Source organism: Maylandia zebra, linkage group LG18, assembly GCF_041146795.1.
Source record: "Maylandia zebra isolate NMK-2024a linkage group LG18, Mzebra_GT3a, whole genome shotgun sequence".
In the NCBI taxonomy this organism is placed as follows: Eukaryota; Metazoa; Chordata; class Actinopteri; order Cichliformes; family Cichlidae; genus Maylandia; species Maylandia zebra.
In genome coordinates, this window is record NC_135184.1 from 17,850,809 (window position 1) to 17,872,516 (window position 21,708).

Below are 21,708 nucleotides of genomic sequence, written 5' to 3' on the forward strand. Positions count from 1 at the left end.
TTTTTTTCTTAACTGAAAAAAAAAAAACACACACACACACACACACACAAAAAATCGGTGCTATCTCATCTTTTTCTACAACATGGAGGAAATGATCAGCCCCACTGATTCTGTTGCATCCACTGAATTTGTCTACATGGTGCAACTAGATTGCATTTGCAAAGTGAAAATACAAGTATGAGTCAGATACTGACTCAAAAGTGTTATTACTCCCATATTGATAGGATCATACCAAAGTCACTGGTTCAGCACAACCTTTATATGGGACAACAGCATCATCTACTGGCCGTGGTGTGAGAAGGGTTCCCTTTTGCATTTCTCCAGGGGAGGGCAGCCACGAGCTTTTAATGGACAGGTTACGCTGCCATAGTCGGCAGACAGTTCGTCTTTTTCACAACTCTATATTTAAATCGATCTAGATCATCAAATGCAAAGTAAACAGCAGTATTAGGTCTTGTGCAGCCCCCATATTAGTACAACAAGAGTCCCAGTAAGTTAATAATGTTTTTTTTCTCTTAAGGGTTGTATTACAAGTTTAAAAATTGATTTAGTTATAGTATTTATTTATTGTGTGCATTTAAGAATGAATGGCAACACTTTTTGTGTTACCATCAGTAATAAATATAGAGAAGTAATGAGGCGGAAACAAAAAGATAATAACGTAGAAATAGCAAGTTATTACCACTTAATTTCCAAGGTAATGCCTAGGTAACTCTTTTTCTCACCACCCATTATAGCTGAGTAATATGAAAATACTCAAATTTGTACAACTGGTTATAACTAGAATGTAATTAGTAATAGTATAATAATATCCTGGTAACAAAACAATAACCTGATAATAATAAAATGGTAATATGTATGCATTAGAATTTGTATATGCTGACTTTTCAATACTACCTTATGTCCTCTGCATTCTTCTTTTTTTAAAATTAGCAATGCAAAAATGATGCTTCATGTTGTGGTTATTACCTGAGAACACATGCAGCAGTTTCTGTGTAATAGCCAAGAGTAGGGCTGCAAACCCCAAGTGACCATTTTCAACTAATTCCATGTTTGTGTCCCATTAAAGCAAACTTTAAGAAATTTGATGAGTACCTGCAGATATGTGGTCGTTTATGTGTTTACAACTAGAAATCAGGCACAGAAATATCCATACTATTCCAGCTCAAACTTTTTGAACTTTGCTTTAACTGGTTATTAATGTGGAATTAGACAGAAAGGGGAAAGGTTTGATTTTGAAGCCTTGCCTCCTATTTATTACACAGAAACTACAACAAATGTTTCCAAGGAAAAAGCCGCAAGATTAAATATAATGTTTTCATCGTTATCGTCAAAAAAAAAGAATGCATTGGATATACCAGCATTATAATGTGGTAATAATACACTAATGTTTAAAGCATCAATAATATTGCCTTATGTTGCTAGCAGGTTATTATATTGTTACTAATATATTACTATACTGTCACTAATTGATTTGTTTCTACATTGTTACCTGTGGTTTCTGACTTTTTATTACCTGATTACATAGATTTCAGCATAGCATCATTCATCATTACTTGGATAGTAGTCGATATTAATTTGGTAATTAAGTGGTAATAACTTGCTTTTCTATATTAGTACCTTCTTGTTTCTGCTGTGTTGTCCTACTATTACTATAACTGAACTGCATAGAATGTGCTACGAAATTAACTCCAACTGTGACTCTTCAGATACTGTTGTGTACTGGAGTTGAGCATTTACAGCACCATCCTTTACCTGCTTGCATGGGGCTATGTCCCTTAAGGCTTCAGTATTTTGAGTCCAGCACCCTTTCATTTATATAGCACAAACAAATGAGTACGTAAATCTGATGTTTTATGCACTGACTGTTTCCTCTCAAGACAGACGATGAGAAATTGATCGTTGGTTGGTTTGGATTTATTGACCCCACTCATCTTCAACTTACATTGAAGAAGAATATTTGTGACCTGAAAGTATATGTGACTTTTGTTTCCATACACAGACATTGACTCTTAGATAAATGCGGGACTGTTGGAAATTACCAAACAACATCCTGAGCAAACCACTAGCACAAACAGACAGGAAGCCATTCTCATCAAATGCCCGAGCTATACATGTTTTTATGCCAGAGTACCCAGAGACACCATACAGACTCTACACAAAGGATGCCAGCCAGCTGGAGGGTTTGAACCCAGAAACTTCTTATTGTGACACAACAGTGTTTATCATTGCACTACAACGCCTCACGAAAGTATATCAAACAAATATATCCACTCTATGTTGACAAACTTTCAAAAGTTTGCCTCAGACCCCTCAATTAGGAAAAGCTAATAAAAAGTGATAGCAAATAATACACCAACATTTTTTTCAGCTGTTGTTTGTGAACATCTTGAATGGCTTGTCAGCAAGATGTTGAACAGAAAACTGATAACGCATGGCTAGCCCTCATCGCGTCTGCTTCCATGAGTCATTAATTTGCATTCACATTCAAATACCAACAATGGCTATATGATGGGAATATTGTTATACCCAAAGATTCATTTGCACATCACATAGATGCCAGAAAATTATATTTCAAAGTGCACCCCGTCCTTATCTAATTGAAAACAGACCAATTTCTTGCGACCTCAGATTCCCCATTCCCAGCGTAGAATAGAAAGGGCAAAAGATAAAACATACACCTTAAAGATCATTAGCAATTAATATTTGGGGATTCGTGAAGAAAAACAGCGTTAAACACTTGTTTAATAATTCATACTATAAACAAGAAAGTCTCCCACTTCCTTAATAATTTAGACGTAAGCTAATGTTGATTTATTCAGGAAGGTCTCTGCCACCAGCACTGCCTAGAGTGCCCAAATTTGAATTAAAGTAGGACAGTAGCAGGCGAGTCTGTAATAACATTTGTATAATTTTATTATTGCTCTGGGCTCAGTTCATTTCCTCCTCCAGTAGCTGCGTGAAATTGTTTGATTCTGGAAACTGCCTTGAGTCTGCGGCTCTGGGGTTGGAGGGTGGTACAGGAACAGGAAGGCATGCGACACTCTCTCTGTCTGATGCTGTCAGAAACATAAACACAGACACACACCTACGCGCACACACACTAAACTCCACGTACATGTACATACACACATGCTGAAATGGAGCGAGAGAGAGAGAAATAACTTTGTTATTCTGGGTTTTGTAATACTGTTACATTGGCTCACTTAATAACTCAAGCTGTCTAGAGGATATGATTGATATTCTCACTCACCTTGTCACTTATGATAAATATTATGCTGCATTTATGTGAGATGGCTAGGAAGTGGAATAACTCGTTCATTACATTATCATATCACACAAATATGAGAGTTTGTGTTTATGTCCCTTTCTAGCAGGGAGATTGTCATTTCTTCCTAATATTAGTCAAAGAAAGTCAAGCAAAAAATGTTTCTGTGCAAAAGAGTTTGTTTGTAAAGCGGCTAATCTGATGACAGCCCAGCTTTTTTTGGTAACTTTACCACTTGGAAAGCTTTAATTTTATTTGGCCCATGAGGAAGAATTAAACTCCATAATTATTTGGGGGGGGGGTTGCTAGGCTATCAACTCTTATCATGTGATTTCTAGTTTGTGTTGTTCCACTACAACTATATTGTGATTTTGTTTACCAATGATAGGACTATCATTTCCAAAATGGTAATTTAGAAAACTCTGATTACTCTAACACAAACAATCAAGTTTGGGAGGTATTAGCTCATGTAACACACACCTGAGACCCCAATGGCTTTGACACAGGAAGGGAGGGTGGAGAAGTTCTGATTGGTTTCCTCGGGGCTCTGCTTCCAACTTCCCACCCGCACACATTCCCTCACTCCTCCCCGTCCTCCCCCTTCAATTCCTTTATGCAGAGCAGCCCAAACTGCAGTTTGATGAAACACATTTGTTTGACTTAACTCTTGCCTCCCCATCATGGCTAAATCTCGAAGGCCTGTCGTTGTAATGTGGCCCAACAGCAATTGGGTTAATGAGAGGATATATGTACAAGTGTGGGACTTGACCGGAGGAGCTGTTTTCCATTTGGGTTTGGTCTGCTCATGTTATTAGGGAAACCTTTATTATTGTTGCCCTCTAGTGGGAACCATATAATAGGATTACATTTTATTAGAGCCTCCCAGCATTACCCAAGCAGCCCCCTCCTCTTGTCTCTCTTCCCCACATAGTAGTGTCACTGACTTCTGTCCACTGTGGGTGGGAAGGGTACATTTGGCGCTGCGAGGGAAGCCAACAAGTGGGGAAACCGATGACACCATAGAGTTGAGATCTCTATTGTTCCTCAGTTACTGAAAAAGAAACTCGCTGTGGTAAAATCTTAATTTTTGCATAACAAACTTGAACAATCTCATGAACATAACAGACTCTGTCATGTTTTGTTTAATGTAGGCTAATAATCAGCGGTTACACTGGTCAGGGCTCTATCTCATCACTCTTCTGCCACATCATAGCTGATATATTGTTACAATTCTCTGTCTTAATATTTTTACACATTACTATATTACATTTTGTCTAAGACCATTAGCTCTAATAGCTCTAGCTAATTGCAGCTGAGGGGTATAAGAAAGGGGTTCCAGTTCTACTTGCAGTGGTTTCCCCACCTTTTGTTAGTCGGATGACGCAGGTGATGTGATAGATGCAAGCTACCTATGCCTAGGAAGTGGGAGAAATTATTCAAAAGTCGAAATGGAAATCTGGCAGGGGCCATCCTGAAGCTATTATATTAGGTCTGAAATATTCCACATGATGTCTTACCAGATATCTAGTGTGGATGGCATAACATTAGAGTACTACCAGAGACTAGAAAGAGAGGTCGTATTTCTCCCATATTAACTTCTCTCTGTTGGCTCCATGTTAAGTCGAGAATTGTATTTCAAATCCTTTTCCTCACAGATTTCTGAATGATCAGGCCGCATCATATATTAAATACCTCATAGTATCATATTAGTTCAATAGAGCACTTTGGTCTCAGAGTACAGGCTTACTCTTGGTTCCTAAAGTAGGTCCAAAAGTACAATGAGAGACAGAGCCTTCAGCTATCTCCTGTGGAACCAGCTTCCAGTTTGGGAGACAGACACACTCTCTATTTCATACTTTCCTTTTTCATAAAGCTTATAGTTAGATGATCCTGTTCGTGAACCACCCTTTGGCTATGCTGCTGTAGGCTCAGGCTGCTTGGGGACTTCCCATGATGAACTGAGCATTTCTCCTCCACTCCTGTCTTTTTACTCCCCATGCCACAATCGTTCATTTACTCCCACCTCCTTCATAGTATGTGTTTTACCCTATTTGGGGTCTCCATGTATTCCTATTTTCTGTCTTCTCTTTCTCCTCAGCCTTCAACCAAGGGGAGCAGATGGCTGCACCTACCTAAGCCAGTTTTTTTTTTCCCTGTTAAAAGTAAAGTTCTTCCTTCCCACCACTGCCAAATGCTTGTTCATAGGGAGTCATCTGGCTGTTGTGAAATTCTCTCTAGTATTAAACAGTCTTTACCTGAACATAAAGCAAACCTGGCCTGTTGTTGTGAAGTGGCACTCTAGAAATATAGCTTAGCTGAAATAAAATAAGATTAAACTTAATTGTGTAACTGGAATTAAACTGTTAAAAAAGTCTTAAATCACAAACGTCTCTTTTTACTAAATGCCTTTTACCAAGCTTTGGGCCTAGCTGAAATAATCCAGTATGGGTTGCTTGTAAGCTCAAACTCAATTTAACCTTCCACGCTAGCATGGTTTGAACAGAATACCATAGCAAGTCAAACAGGCTGTTAATGCAGGATAGTCTGAACTATAGTTTTAGTATTGTTTGTGTATATTTTGCTAGAATATATAATATAAATTAATGATCCATTAATATAATTTTCTTTAAAATGATATTGATGCATAATGGCGATCGTGGCTCAAGAGTTGGGCGTTTGCCTTGTAATCGGAAGGTTGCCGGTTCGAGCCCTGGCTTGGACAGTCTCGGTTGTTGTGTCCTTGGGCAAGACACTTCACTCGTTGCCTACTGGTGGTGGTCAGAGGGCCCGGTGGCCCCGGTGTCCGGCAGCCTCGCCTCTGTCAGTGCGCCCCAAGGTGGCTGTGGCTACAATGTAGCTTGCCATCACCAGTTGTGAATGTGTGGGTGGATGACTGGATATGTAAAGCGCTTTGGGGTCCTTAGGGACTAGTAAAAGCACTATATAAATACAGACCATTTACCATATTACTGTCTCCTACTTATGATAGCCTGACACCATTATTCCTGTGTGCTAACACACTAGAGTGTGCACTTATAGAAAGGTGTTTTTTCACACTACAAGCAGTGTGCATCAGACCTTACAGTTATTTATATACAGTCTGGCACATGCTCTCTATCATAAGCCTACTCTTTATAGTTTGTTTTTGGATTCAAATCCAGGAAGAAGTATGTATGAAGATATATTTGTTACTGCGGGTAAGTTGTGGCAACCCTGTAACAAGGTCTACACATACTACAAACCCCTCGTAACAGCCCCACAGCAACACTGAGGGAAGCACATGTACATGCAAACTCAAAAGAGTTTGCATACTGAAAGTTTCTATTGAAGGGAGTGAACAAAGGCTCAACTATTATGCAGACACTTGTTTCTTGTCTTTTTCCTGTTTGCTATTACTAATTGAATAAAAGAGCTTCAGTTATACAATTACTATAATTCATGTTTAGCCTTTCAAAGCCTGATGTGACTTGGACTATATTATGGCAAAGGAGAGGTTCTCCAAAGCTAAATTTCATTGTGCCAAAGATAATACTGTATTTGATGAACAGGTCTGGCCTCAAACTGTGCAACCCTGCAGGGCAGACTGAGTCAGGAGCTACAACAGCTACAGCACTTTCCCTTATCCATCCCACTCCCTTACATAACCACAGGCCATGAGAGGGGTGTGGCGGGTAAAGCAGCAGTTATTAACTTGGTCTCAGGCAAAACCAACATCTCTTTTAGTCAACACTGAATTGCAAAGAGAGGAGAGCCGAGTAAGGTACTATAAGTGCAGTGTTAATTCACACAATTTAGGTTTATCAACGGGTTTGGGCGCAGGGGTAGGGGGAGTGTCATGTGTGTAGGTAATAAAATATATATGCAGAGGGCAGTGAATTATTAATGGTAAATGGAGTTTGCTTAGAAGTTACATAAATTATCACTTTGTCCAGAACAGAAACTTATGGGATAATAATAAATGTTAACATGCAGTGTAGCTGTGGCACAATTAAATAATCACACAGTAAACAAGCTGACTAATCTAAATGTTGCACACCAGTACTATTTGAAGTTTGCAATCTTTAGCCACCATAAGGCAGTAGTTATTCTAGCAAGTTAGGGTGCAATTAGGAAAAGTCTAAAGAAAAGCTTTCCTGGACTTCTAATGCTTATTGAACTTCCTCTTTCAAAACTTACTCTCACTAAGTGTTAACAGCAGAGACCAATTGTCATGCAAGTAATCACACCTAGTGTTTCTGAGACATTACTGTAGTCCGTTAAAATAAATAAATAAATTAAAAAAAAGAAAAGAAAAATTCCAGCAGGCGGAGTGAGTTTTCCAGGCTTCCTCTCTGCTTTCTCCAGTAAGAGCATTTATAACCCTATGATGTCATTCAGGTTCGGCAGTTTCTGTTTGGGGCAAATTTAACATCTGCAACCAATCTGGATAATTTGTCCACCAAAATGTGGTACAGCCAGTGAGTGCAGGCCTGCTGTTGCTGCCATTATTTAGGTCTAAATCCAAGTTAAATACCTGCCGTTCACAGGGACATTGGAACAATTGCTTAGGTTCCTTTTTTTGGCAACCAACACCGCACTCATTCAGCAGTCTACCCTGGTTAGTTTCATGATACGCATTTTGAATGCTTTGAAGTTTATATTAAAGACAGCTTCACTCGTGCAGAAAAAAATAACATATGGGATTTCTATAAAGGTTGTTCATTCTTATGGCATCATGGCTGACACCTGATTCTTGAAGTATTGTGGCCCAAACCAGCAACCTGTGGAAAAAGTAACCTCATCTTAACAGTTGAATCCCCTGTCCCTGTGGGACGTGCTGGTCAAAAAGTGGAAAGTTTCATGGCCGAATTGGACGTTCATCCTCAAAAGGCAATTTTGTTTGTAATTTATAAAAGATCTGAGGACACCACTTTCCTGATGAAAAGAGCTGAAATATGTTTTCACATGGTTCAGTCCATCAGTCCCTAGTGACGTGGCATTGTTTCTCCACTGTTGCTTGAACTTCAAAACGAGCTTGGATTCAGTTTTGTCTCTGCGTGAACATTAGGCTACATGGCATGTTTATAAATATTTAGTTTAAATTGATGTCTTATCCATCTTTTTTTCTCTCTGGTTTCTCTGCTTTTTATGTTGGGTAAAGTTACACTAACAGCTTTGCTTTCATATAAGAAAGTTTATGTTCTGCCCAGTAGGGGGCGCAGGAGATATTTCAGCCTTCCTTCATAGTGTATGGTATGGGGATAACTATTAAGAATCTAAAGGAATAACTGTCAACCCTGTGCCCACATGTGCACAAAACACCACTCTTAACTCGGAAAGAATAATTATGCCTGTTGACTTGTAACTTTGAACATGTAATTCCTTTACTGTTTGCATCCCCAAAGTAATTCTAAAAGCCTCAGAAGTGCCTCAATCTTCCTGAAATCATGCATGGTTGAACATTTGAAATGAGCTCGCACATCACCCTCGGGCACTGATTCAGACTTGATTGAGGCAAGGCAAGCTGCAAGTGCTTATTTATACAACTGGTCTACGTCATTTGGAGGTTGTCCAAAGGGAGGAAAGAGACTGAAAAGATCACAAAGACCAAACTCGAGTGAGAATTTCATTTAAGCACATTCTATTAATTTCGTTGATTCAAGGTTAATCAACAAGTTGTCAGGGAGCACATGCTGCGTGTATACGTTAAAGAAGCAAACTAGTCAGGTTAGATGTCTGAAAAGTAAGGGGGAGAAAAAAAAATCAAAGGACTCCACCAACAATCTATATAATTATCATCATCTGCTGCCTTTCCTCCCTGGCAGAAAAACACTCCATCCATTTGTAGAAATCGCCCGGGGGAACGTTACATCAAAACTAATCATAACGATTAAAATCAGCTTCTCTGCGAGACCGAGGCAATAGGCAAGTTGGAGGCAGGAGGGGTGAGGGTGTTGTAAATGCAGAAAGAAAAAAAATATTTGATTTTATAAAAACATAAACTCAACAAAGACTGAGGCACTGCTGCTGTGATCTCTTTCTTTGCTCGCGGTTTTATTTTGCAGATTGGTTTAGACTGGGGCAGAGACATGAGCTAATTGTATCCTGATCTTTGCCTTGAGGGGTTTCGGAGCCCTGGAGCAAGTATTCTCTGTATTTTGTTCTGTCTACCTTAGCCAAGCTATTGCATTTCTCACTGGTGTAGGAACAGAGGCAGATCGTGGGCCAAATCGGACGGAAAAGGTGCCCAAAAAGATACTTTATGCTGCTCTATGTTTCAGGTAAGCGAAGATTTATTTGGTTTGATTTTATTCCCGAGGTTGGATGGACTGGGACATAGAGGCGCAGCAGCTTTTACGCATGTGCCAAGCGATTCGAGCGGTACAGTTCTTAAAAAATATTTAACCACTTCCTGGCTATTGTCCCTTACTTACTGTACAAATGTATGCGCGTGACTACAATGTAGGACGTTCTGGTGCATCCAATCTAAACGAACAGCGGGCTCAGACTGTGATCTTGTCGAGCAAAGACTCTACTTATCCACCGTGTGAATTCGCTCCTGGCGCGTTTCAGATCGGAAAACATCGCCGTCTCCGTGTCTGCTGCTGCTGTGCAACTTGCTCGTAACTTACTTAAACCCGCGTTTGTCGTTTTCGTAAAGGTTTTTCGAAGTGAGTTTTGTCGTGAAACACTTCCATTTCCTGGCTGCCCTAGATCTTCTAATGAAAGACGCCATTGTGGAGTAATTTTGCCTAGGGCGTATTTCTTATTCTGTATGACAGGATGTACCTTTTACACACGTCAGTGCGGAATCTGTGAATCATCCGTTAATGCAAGCCATGTCCGCGTTATGAGATTCACATTTATGCATTTAAAGACGAAAATAGGAGCGAATTTAGTCTTTAGTCTAATCGCTTTACCACCGCGCCGTGCGTAATCAACTCCAAGGTCCGGATGCGAATCGGCACAGATATACTTACTCAGTAGTAGTAACAGTATCGACTTATTTCGCCTGTAGGACTATACTTTGTAAACAGACATGTACTCCGTTTAAAGTGTGTACTTTCTACAGTATTGCATGTGGTATCCTAAAATATAAAGATTTTTTTTAAATAAAATAAAATAAAAGATTGTGTTTGATTACTAAACATCTACCACTGGACCCCAGGGAGAATACTCAAATCCAGCTCTGGTCACCTGTAATGAAGCCCTTAGCCAGTTTCACGAGTTCCAGGGGGTGAATGAATAAAGAGAATGGTGGGACTGAGATGTTTGGTTGTCAGGACCGATCACCTGATGGCGCTGTTAAAAAGGGAAAGGGGGGAGGGGGGGGGAGAGAACTGTATATAGGGCTTCAGTTCATCTGTTTCACAGTGACAGTAGATTTACAAACAGAGCTCTGAGCTGAAAGAAGACACTTAACAAAACAGGCCAGAATCGCATTAGTGAAACTACAGGATCGGTTTGAACTTCATCTTTGCTTGCTCTCGATTGGAACACTGGGAGAGAAATGCTGTTATTGTATTTTTGTAGTGGCTCTGCCACTCCTGTGCCCTGGGATAGTTTGCTCTATGCCAGTGAACGTGCACTACAGTCTCTAACAGCCTGCGGCTACATAGCACTGATCACACTTCCTTATCTGTGATGTCATGCTGATGTACAGCTCCAGTAACTCCACAAAGAATCGTTTTCAAGTAGATTAGTACGTCTGAGAAAACTGAGGGAGTAATTGTGTGTTCCTGGTTGATAAATAAGTAAGCACTACTATGGCTTGTTTTATAGTTACCAGCTGTGTATGAAATTCTTGATCGTGTGGAGAATCAAAGCTTATCCGGACCACCGTGCTCTACTGGAAATGATTATTTTTATGCAAGTTACAGCCAAAAATTGAAATGGTGACTACACACAAAATCAACAAGATGCTTTAAAGTACGGTACAGGTTTGCATAGTATGTTCAAATGTGGTGATGTGTTTGTGTTTGTGTGGGCAACCTCTTCATTCTTTCATTTAATGCCTTAGTACTTTTTCATACTAAACACATCTCCACGGGTCATTTGAAACATACCAAATACTCCCTTTACTGTTAAGTATAAGACGTGGAGTCAGTTTGAAGACAAAGTCTCTGCAGTCATTGTTCAGAACTTATATGCTTATGTCAGTTGTCATCAAAGAGGGGAGATGTGAAAACAAAAACATTAATGACAATGACAAAAGTTTTATTGAAATGCGGTATTTTGGCTTTGCTGCAGCATGCAGTTACTTTATATTTACAAAGTATACAAAGTCCAGTGGGATATGCATTTGATCTAGCTTACAGTTTTTACCCAAACCATGCTGTTATAACAGTTCATCATTACCTTTTTCATATATATTTTATATATACAGCTAGCGGCAACTGATGTTAACCCAGAGTTTGTAGTTGTCTGTGTATGGACATTTCAAACAAATGGCCACAGGCAACAAAGCAGAGACAACCCATCCAGATTATGTAAATACCAGTCTGCCTGCCTTGAACTGAATGTTAATGCTCTGATCTGAAATGCTAATTGTATCTTGTGAGATATGTCGAAACAGTGAAGAGTTGCATTCTGGGATGGCCAACTTAAAGTCAGTCTGTTACATATGCTGAACCCCAGAAGGCCCTTCAATTATTACAACAGCAGACAGATCCTTGCTTTCTATGTTTTTGGATTAATTATTAGTGGAACACATACCCTGCTATTTCTTACTAAATATTCAACCTGAGCTACTGTAAGGTGTTAGTTCCTTAAAGTTTGAAGAAAGATGGTCTTGCATTAAAGGCCTGAAAGAAAACTGGTGAAAAACAACAGAAACAAAAGGGAGTAGCTCGACTGCTCCGGGCTTTGATGCTCTGCGCATGTTTTAGATTTGTTTGTGCATACTGTGGTGCAACAAAATTACACGAGCTGGATAAACGAACAGATTCCCTGAACACATACGTTTTGACTTCTTTCGCAAACATCCTAACATGCATGGGAGACTTCTGTAGCGCTGTGCCAAATTCAAAATGGCAACAGGTTGGAAAAGCGCTCGTGTGGCACATCTCAGGATTCGTACTTGTAGATTCTGAGGACGCTGTGACCTTTGAACTGATTTTGAGCAACGTAGACACAGGTCCGACTAAAGGTTCACGACACGTCTTTATTTCCAGCAACTCGGGATGATTTTGTGATATGAGAGCTCATTCCCTCAACTGGCTCCCTCCAGCTCCCAACCCTCCACTTCCCACCCACCCAACCACCCGTTCTCTTTCACTCTCTCTTCTTTCTCCCCTGCAATTTTCCATAATGCCTCACAGATTTTACACTCAATCCACCTTTGCAATGACAAGGCTTTGAGGAAATCCAATTCCACCAAGCTGTTTTCAGAACTTACTCTCCACAGGCACACACTTTCTCTCACTCACTCTCTCTCACGCACGCACACACACGCACACACCACCATCTCCACAAATTAGTCAGGGAACAAATTACCTGCATTCTGAGTGTGATCCCACGCACTTTGCCGGCTGCCTTACACAGGTCCCCTTTTGAAGAGCAGCCATGTGATTTCTCTCTCTTTTGCCCCGCAGGCCCCTTTGCCTTCTGCGAGGGATTCTGGAGTTGAATTTTAAAACTATGTATGGCTGCTGCCTGCGCTTATCAGCGCGTGCACAAGTGGCATGCAAATCAGACCAGGATCACACACCGCATTGGAGGCCTACACTCAAAGGCAAGCTTAATTGCTAATTGGGTATCTAGGTGTGAAACTCACACTGCCAATGAGAAACAGGAATGTGGATGTTTTAAGGCCAGTGGTTGAACTAATTAATTTTAATCTGAATGTTATTAAAAATTGTGGATTCCCTACATTTCTTCTGCGGAAAAAAAAACAACCCAGGAGAGTGCTGTGGCAGTACTTTTAACCGCAATTGGACATGTTGTGGTCTGGTTTTATACTCCACGATATCATTAGTGTGGTAGCTTTGCAATGCTGATGTGGTCACTGGAGGTGGTGTTAACACCACACCGCAGCGCTTAGACTTGTCAGACACAGAGCCAGGGAGAAACAGATGAAGAAGTTTTATAGCTGCTCTGAGGGTCACACCGTTGATTTGAAGGGGTGTTAGCTGGTACTTCACATGCAGTGTTTCTTTGCTGACCTCAAGGACGTTTAGTTATTGATAACATCTTGCAGCCTGTAAATAGTGAAGAGTCTTTTCCCTTAAAACATCATATTCAGAATGCATTTGGCCATCTAAAAAATAAGAGTGATGTTCCTGACTGCTTTTGTGTGACTGGAAAGCGCACAATCAATCAGGTGCTTATGGCTGGTAAGTGTGTGTATGGGTGGGGGGAGGTTGTATTTTGGGGGGGGGGGGGGGGGGGGGGGGTTGAATGGGCTATTGCAGTGGTATTTTTTTTCTTTTCTTTTCTTTTTTTTGTCCATGTGATTGAGAAGGTTGGCCACTGTTTCGGCTTTGTCACAGACTCAACTTTGTTCGACTGATGTGTTGGAAGGCTGAACAAAAACTGCTGCTGAACAATGGGCAGCAACGTGTAGGGGGGGGGCAGTGGTCGCGCGTGGAAACACTGCTCCGAAAAGGGGGGCAAAGGCCAGCTGTTCAAGGTCCAGATGTGGCGTGTTAACCCAAATCGCATCATAAGCAGACGATCGCATTTTGCAGGCTAAGGCAGGATTTGTTTCATTCCGCGAAAATGCGACACACATACCTGCCACTGAAACAGCGACAGCCCAAAAGAGCCGCGGGCGCTACAATGCTAATGTTGTCGGGGGCTTTGACTTCTCCCAGCCACTGCAAAGAAGCCGCTCCGTGTGACAGCAACGGCTTTCGCTCTCACCCCCGGTGCTCGCTATTTTTTTCACGCCTCTTCATTTTTGGCAGGTGTGTTGGAGAGGGTGAAAAAAAAAGCCTCACTGCTTTCTCCTATCTCTTTGACCCTAAACGTCTGAGCCGTAATGGACGAAACGGATATCATGGACTTAACGCATCAGAAGGCGAGAAAGCGTCCCCGTCCAATCAGTTCCGTGGATGAGTCCGTGCACGCTTCCCTCAAACGGCTCCCGATCCGAGCGGCGGAGTGCAGGGAGAGCTCGCTGATGTTCGCTGTCAGAGGAGAGCCCGTTCCCGCAGCATCTCTGAAGCAAAATGACCATTCGGTGACTTCCTCTCCAACCACAGTGATGCCGGCGCAGGTAAACGCGTAAAAGTGTCGTGTTGTCTGGGGAGGGGGAGAGCGATTTAACTTTCGACTTTATGGAGCGAAGTGCCGGACACTTTGTTTTTTGGTAGTTTTGTTTTTTTTATTTACCGAATCGAAGAAATCATCACCTCGGTGCCCTCAACCGTAGACTGCGCACACAGTGTCAGATAGTCCTTCCTGTGCAATATACTGTAAAATGTATGTGTTGAGTTCACGGTTTTGTTTTGTTTTTATTTGTTTTGTTTTTTAAAGCAGATGTGTCTAATGTCCTGCTCACTCCTTAGTGATCGGGACACTTTTGAGGTTTTCTCCAATCTTCACTCAAACTTTTTCGGGTATAAAGTCATTTTTCATCTCAGAGCTTAACAGAAATCGTCTCCTAATGGTGTTTGTAGGTTATCGTGAGACGTTATTCTCCAAATCCTATTATAGTATTCAAATCAGGAATCATTATTGCTCATTTTCATGACTGAGATTGATGCTCCAAATTAATTTGGTTTTGGAGATTATGGCCCACAGGAGTGGATGCTTGTGGATTGTGGCAACATTCAGGTCAAGGTCGGGCTGCTCTATCTTGCACAGAAAAGGGTAACAAGAAAAAAACCCACCCTTGCTCTCCACTCCTGACTGCAGAATATATTGGATAAAGAAATGCACAGATTGTTGTCTCTTATTAGCCTTTCTTTCTTTTTTCTTTCCTAATATACTAATTTTTTCGATCTTCCCTAGAGTTGTTTTAATTGTCTGTTTCATTTGCAGCAGAAGATTACAATCTAATGTGTCTTCCTACATGCATTTCCTTTGTGCTCCCTCAGGATAATCGCTCCAGCATGTCCAGGCCCATGATCACACGGTCACCGGTGTCTCCCTTGAGTAACCAGGGCATCCCAACACCTGCTCAGCTCACCAAGTCCAATGCTCCTGTGCACATCGATGTAGGTGGGCACATGTACACCAGCAGTCTGGCCACCTTAACAAAATTTCCAGAATCTCGGTGAGTTTGCCCTGCCATACAGATGTATTTTAAGTGGAGGGGGAAGGTTAAGATCCAGGGTCAGGGGTAACCATTTGTGGCAGGATTTTTGCATGTATTGTGTGTTTTACAGGGATGTTTTCTGATGGAGCCTAATGTTTTTTTGTCAGAATTTCCTTGCAGTTTGTTGTTTATTAGTTATTGTTGTAACGCGACGGCCAGATGTCACATTTTGTAAAACTCTGCTATTTTAAAGGGGTAAACAATTTGTGAGCACTTTAAGTGCAGAATGCAGAGAGCAGACAAAGGCAACTTGGTTATTCTGACAGATGTCACAGCGGCAGTAAAGAGCCAAAGGGCATGGAGCCATCTGGAGGCTGGGAGGCCACACTGTCGCTCCAAGCACAGGCCCGCGGGTGACTGCCTCCCTGCCTCAGGCAACCAAGCACCAGCTGGCCTTGACCTCTCAGGACCTTCTTTCTTTCTTTAAGACAGATTTAGTGAGATCAAGTTTAGGTTTTAAAAATTGTTACAAGTATTGTTTGTGAGTGTAAAAAATACACTGATATGTTGTCCTCCTTCTTCCTTCCTTACCTCCCTTTCTGCTTAAATCACCACCCCTCCTCTCTCTCTCTTACGGGCAGAATTGGTCGTCTCTTTGATGGCACAGAGCCTATAGTCCTGGACAGCCTGAAGCAGCACTACTTCATTGACAGGGATGGACACATGTTCCGCTATATCCTCAACTTCCTCAGGACGTCCAAGCTCCTCATCCCCGACGACTTCAAAGTAAGTTGATGCCCATCCTAGAAACTGTAAATTCCCATCAGCCAGTCAGCAGTCCTACAACTTAACACACACAATGAATGCTAAGGCCGTGGAACGCCTTTGGTCACTGGTCCTCCCTGAGTTACTGAAAATGGTTCACATGCTGGAGAGAAAATATCAGGGCTCTACCAAACAAACCCCAATTGCAAAGCATTTCCTCATCAAGAGATGCAGTTTGATTCCTTCTAGCTACAAACTGGCAAAGATTCTTTTGCAATACATAAGTAAAAAAGCAGGCTCGTACTGAAACAATTATACTGACACCCATGGCCATACGATATCCTTTTTTCTGCAGCTCTCTGTGTTCTTGTGCCAAGTGTCCATCCAAGGTGCCTGTCACTGTATGTGGCACATAAGCAGCCCACCCCCCACTCAAATAGTTAAGCAATAATTATTGAACTTGCCCTGGGAGAAAACAAATAACCACATTATCAGATGGACTGTCCACTGTGCAAAAAGTATGTCAGTTAAAATAAGCAGAGGCAAAAGACAAGACCAAGTTCAGGCTAAGGCCATATGCTCAGTGAGTAGATGTTGAGAGGATCATGTGAAAACTGGAATGTGGTGCAGTTTAGGCCCTGCAGTGCTGTGAGTAAAGGCTCTGCTCCTCTAGCCCATGCAACCCTGTGTTACACGTCGCCCTGTATCTTCTCTACTTTGGATCTTTTGTAATTTTTCCTGAGTGGTGTCTCGACTAGGGTTTATTGTTCATTCATGTAGAACAGTGCTTTTAAAGCTTCCTTGTTCTTTCTGGGGGTTTTTTTTGGAATATCTCAGCTTTAGAAAGAAAATGACGACTTTTAACTGTTTTGCTTTTTGTGTCTTTTAGTATGTTGCTCTCTAGTATCCAGATTGTCCAGAATTCTGCATCAAGACTACCTGTGTAGAAGATAATATTGTACAATTAAGCATCGATCTAGGAGGGAAAAAACAAAAAATATTACAAAATACTTTGAAATCTAAACAGAATAATCAACAGGAACAACATATTTGATACAACCCTGAAAACATATACCATATTTACCATGGTTTTAATGTGTCTTTTTCGAGAATGCAATGATGTGAAAACCCTTCAACTTTTATATCCTACAGGACTACAGCTTGCTGTATGAGGAAGCACGATATTTCCAGCTGCAGCCCATGCTTGCTGAGCTGGAGCGCTGGCGCCAGGACCAGGAGCTAGGTCGGGTGTCCCGTCCCTGCGAGTGCTTGGTGGTGCGTGTTGCACCCGACCTGGGTGAGAGGATCACACTCAGCGGTGACAAGGCCCTGATCGAAGATGTGTTTCCAGAAATCGGAGACGTTATGTGCAACTCCGTCAATGCTGGCTGGAACCACGACTCCACACACGTCATCCGGTTCCCACTGAATGGGTACTGTCACCTCAACTCTGTCCAGGTTTGTATCCATCTATCTTGAAAACATAATAATTGATTGCAGTAATGTTGTGCTCATTTAGCCTTTTTCTGTCATAAAAAATTAGTTATGTCTGATTGCAGGCTTTCTTTTTTTTATCTTTTTTAATCCAATCAAATTACAAGAACGGCCTCGCAGAAAAATGGGTGCTTTGATGAGTTCATCAAAGCGCTAATTTAGAAAGCTATCATTACACAAGTCTACCACCATCTTTACTTTCTGTGATTTGTATGGAATAATAATGTTGACTGTAACTGGAGAGCTGAAAAAGGGCTGAGCTTCAGTACTATCCACTGATGTAACACTATGTTTTTGGATGGTTTTGAACATATAACATTGCATCACACAAAAATGAAGCTGTAGGTGTGCTTCATATGCCAAAAAAAAAAATCAGTTAATCTGGACTTTTGGTTTTACATACAGTTTGAAAGGTCTCTGTTCAACCCATTACTTCAGGTGAAACCATGTCTCACAACCTATAAACATTTTATTTTGGTCTCTTGGTCTAAAAAGTCATTACATTGGCCAGAGTCTTCCACCATGTGCTAGATGGTTTAAAGACTGAAAACAGAGACCAGAGAAGCTGAAGGAGCCTCTCAGCCCATTTCAAGTTTGTTGTGAATTATTTGAACAATGATGACCAAAACGCCAGCTTACAGTGGGCATTAGGGCCAAACTAATGAAAAGTGATGAGAAAGTTGTTAATGATGGGAGTTTTACATAGTGGAACAGCTGAGACCTTTATCAGTGGTGCAAAAGGAAACTGTAAGGAAGAAGAAAGAGGAAGTTCAGCGTGTAATGAAAACACAAGTCAGTAACTCTGAGTGTCTTAGTGGATCAACAGATTGACGTCCAATTTAAAATAAAATCAAGACTTTGATGGTGTTCTGTTCAAGTATTGTTTCTGCGTATAACATCCGAAAAGCATTTGGCAAGATTTCCTACTAAGAATTGGATGCCTTAGTGAATCAATACCAGCAATATCTTGAGGTTGTGCACTTCTGATATATTAGTTTATCTTTGTTTATTAAAGTTAACTTTGCCTTTGTAAACTCTTATAAGTTATTAGGGGTGTTATAAATCTAAGGGTTGGGAGTCTATTCGAACACCATTCATTACAAGGAGATAGAAAATAAGTTTGTTGTAAGAACTAGAGGTCAAGTTTCAATTTGCTTTCTATTAAAATATGATCCTTTCCCAGGAACTGTGTTTTTACCTGAAACTAATACATGCAAAACTGAAGCTTTTAAAAAATAGGTGTATGCTGCACACACAAGTAAGCCTTTACTCAACAAAACACTCTTTTTGTGTCAACCTCCATTGTTATTGTCTGCATGTATTTGGCAATCCTGCATTTCCCAGATTATAAATTCATACTCCAATAACTCATTGATGGTAAAATCCTCAGACATGCATCCATAAAGGATGAAGTAAAGGCATATTTGAAAAGATTTTACAATGATTTTGGACTATGTCTCCGTCTGAGGAAGTCAAATCACCGCCTCCTTCCCAAAAAACACACACACAAACCAGACTCTGGAGTGTGTGTGTGTGTGTGTGTGTGTGTGTGTGTGAGTCGTGGAGAGCAAGCAAGAGAGTGAGCATGCTCCCTAGCAGGTTGTCCCCAGGCAGGGCCCATAATCCTGTTTGGTTATTAAAGCACGCCGGCGGTGAATGCTGTATCTGCGGCTAATGGAGGCAGGGCGGGGGGTTTGAGAGAAGGAAGGGGAGCAGAGAGAGCTGCCAGCAGTAGGGGGACCTTTGTAGTTTTGGTGAAGGCTTGGGCCTGGGGGAGAATTGGGGAGAGGGTTTTTTTTTTCCTGAGCAGCCCACACTGAGCCAAGTGGCAGAGAGAAAGCCTCACTGCTCCCTGGGGCCTCTTCGATGGAATGTGATCCTACAACCCCCCTGGACACGTCTGTAGATGTCTGCGAGGCTGTGGGATCAGGAACAGCTACACACACATAGACAAACACACATATACACTAGAAAACAATGAAAATGAGGTATGAGGCAATATGAGAGGCTCTTGGTTTTGTGAAAGTCTTGTGAAAGTCCCATCCAAATTCCCGTCACAAGCCGTATGTTGCTGCTACTTACTCCCAAAGCTGTTTCCAATGCTAGACTAAGGCAGCAGCACATAATTGGAGGAGTTTTGGGTGATTGAATGCTTTTCAGCTTTGCAGCAGTGAACAAAAGGTTAGTGGTTAACAATTTAGCATCACTGTTGTAGCGACTCCCTGACTGGCTTATCACACTGACTTTTACCAAGAAATGACCAACCGTGTGCATTTCCTTCTATAATCAATATCTTGCTTCTGACATCCTCCCCCCTTCTATCTTGTTCCACATTTCCCAGGTTCTAGAGCGTCTCCAGCAACGTGGCTTCGAGATCGCTGGCTCCTGCGGCGGAGGCGTGGACTCATCCCAGTTCAGCGAGTACGTCCTGAGGAGGGAACTGAGGAGGACAAGTCAGCGAGGGCCCAATTCAAACAGGATAAAGCAGGAGCAGCTAGACTAGAAGCCTCCCAAGCAGCAGGAGGTGCTAGACTTTTCTGTGGCAGCCAAACGCTTGACGCTGCAGAGCTCTGTGGACTCTGTTTTTCTTTGTTCCCTTGTTGATGTTTTTTGTTTTCTTAAACTTGAGAATCATCTAAAGAATAAAAATGAAGTGCAACAGGAGATTTTTTTTTTTTTTTTTTTTTTTTGCCATAAGAAGATACAAGATATTTGATAAGTTTGAGATTGTCCCCCTAAACCAGTTTAAAAAAGGATTTATATATGCTGGATCCCCAAACAAAGTTTGTTTTAAAACTTGGAGCCTACATTAGGTTGAATAGGAGTCCTAATTTTCCCATATAAATTAAAAAGAAAAGAATTTGTTGCTGATTTTATGTGTTGCATAGCTTTTTTATTTGTATTTTTTTCAACCAGTGACTTGATTCAGTGTCGCTGGCATATTGGTTAAATCAGTTTTTACCCCTTGTTTTGAAAAGGTCACTAATGTGTTGCTTACAGTGCAGAATGTCTTCGTTGTCATAAACAGTTAGTCTCAACAACAGCATCTGTTTTTCATATAATAACATGACGTTAAATAATTACGACACCAATGAAGTGTTTTTTTCTTTAATTGCTTATTTTATTGGCCTAAGTCAAAAAATACAGTTGACATCAAAATTTAACTTCAAAGACTTTTATTTATATATATATATATATATACACACACACACATGTATGCAGTAAGGAAATAGAAGAAGCTACTTTCGTCTGCTCTCTTATTCACAAGGGGTCACCACAGCGGGTGGCTCTGCATGTTTGATTTGACAGATTGTTCTTATTCCGGATGCCCTTCCTGCCACAACCCCAAAAGGGATTTGTGTCTCCTCAAACTGGGGATCTTTCTTTTGTTGGGCAAATGTGTAAACCACTACACTATGGAGCCGCTAGATGCAGTAAGGAAATCATTTTGTGAATTATTATGACACACCATTTGCCTCATCAGGGACTATGAGCTGCAAACCCCCCGCGTCCTACTTTGGGAATTATTTAATTGGATCAAAAAAAATTCCCTTGAGTCATGACCTGTAAATTTTCATCGTATATGTGTTTGTGTTTTTTACATTTAAACTTTTTAAAGGAAATTTTGTTGCTTCAGACATGACTGAACAGATTAAAAGCTTATTGTACTACCCACTCCAAGATCACTTTTATTTGTAGCACATATTCATATGAAGTTGAATATAAAGTATTTCTTAAATAACTGACCCACCTATGCTCCCTAGATTTGAGTAAAGAAGAATGTAGCAAAAAAAAAAAGTGAAATAAATCTCAGCTAAAGTAGTTATGGTGTCTGTTCACAGTTTTTACTTTGCTGCAGGGACTGCTTTCACATGTCTCACAGCAGTTAATTAGTAATTCCATAAATTTGATTTTGCTGCATCTGTTGTACCGCTCGCAATTATTTCAAGAAACCTGAATGTATTTATGGCAAACATGATAAAAAAAAAAACCAAAACAT

The 21,708-nt window shown here is 40.9% G+C and overlaps 1 protein-coding gene across 9 annotated transcripts; it reads left to right on the top strand.

Annotated features, from left to right (window-relative positions):
- The first annotated feature begins 8,842 nt into the window (after positions 1-8,842).
- On the top strand, positions 8,843-21,383 carry LOC101471921 (BTB/POZ domain-containing protein KCTD1). Of its 9 annotated transcripts, none has more exons than XM_076876522.1 (7): positions 9,012-9,172; positions 9,453-9,528; positions 12,841-12,980; positions 15,289-15,467; positions 16,091-16,235; positions 17,367-17,672; positions 20,050-21,383. In XM_076876522.1, exons 3-7 carry the CDS (start codon positions 12,891-12,893, stop codon positions 20,209-20,211), a joined length of 882 nt encoding a protein of 293 aa, XP_076732637.1. In that variant the 5' UTR covers positions 9,012-9,172; positions 9,453-9,528; positions 12,841-12,890; the 3' UTR covers positions 20,212-21,383. The 9 variants fall into 9 exon arrangements, with proteins under 9 accessions (XP_076732641.1, XP_076732637.1, XP_012772148.1 ...); XM_076876523.1 differs by lacking the exon at positions 9,012-9,172 and adding an exon at positions 9,179-9,347; XM_012916694.3 differs by lacking the exon at positions 12,841-12,980 and having other exon boundaries at positions 9,015-9,172.
- The last annotated feature ends 325 nt before the right edge of the window (positions 21,384-21,708 follow it).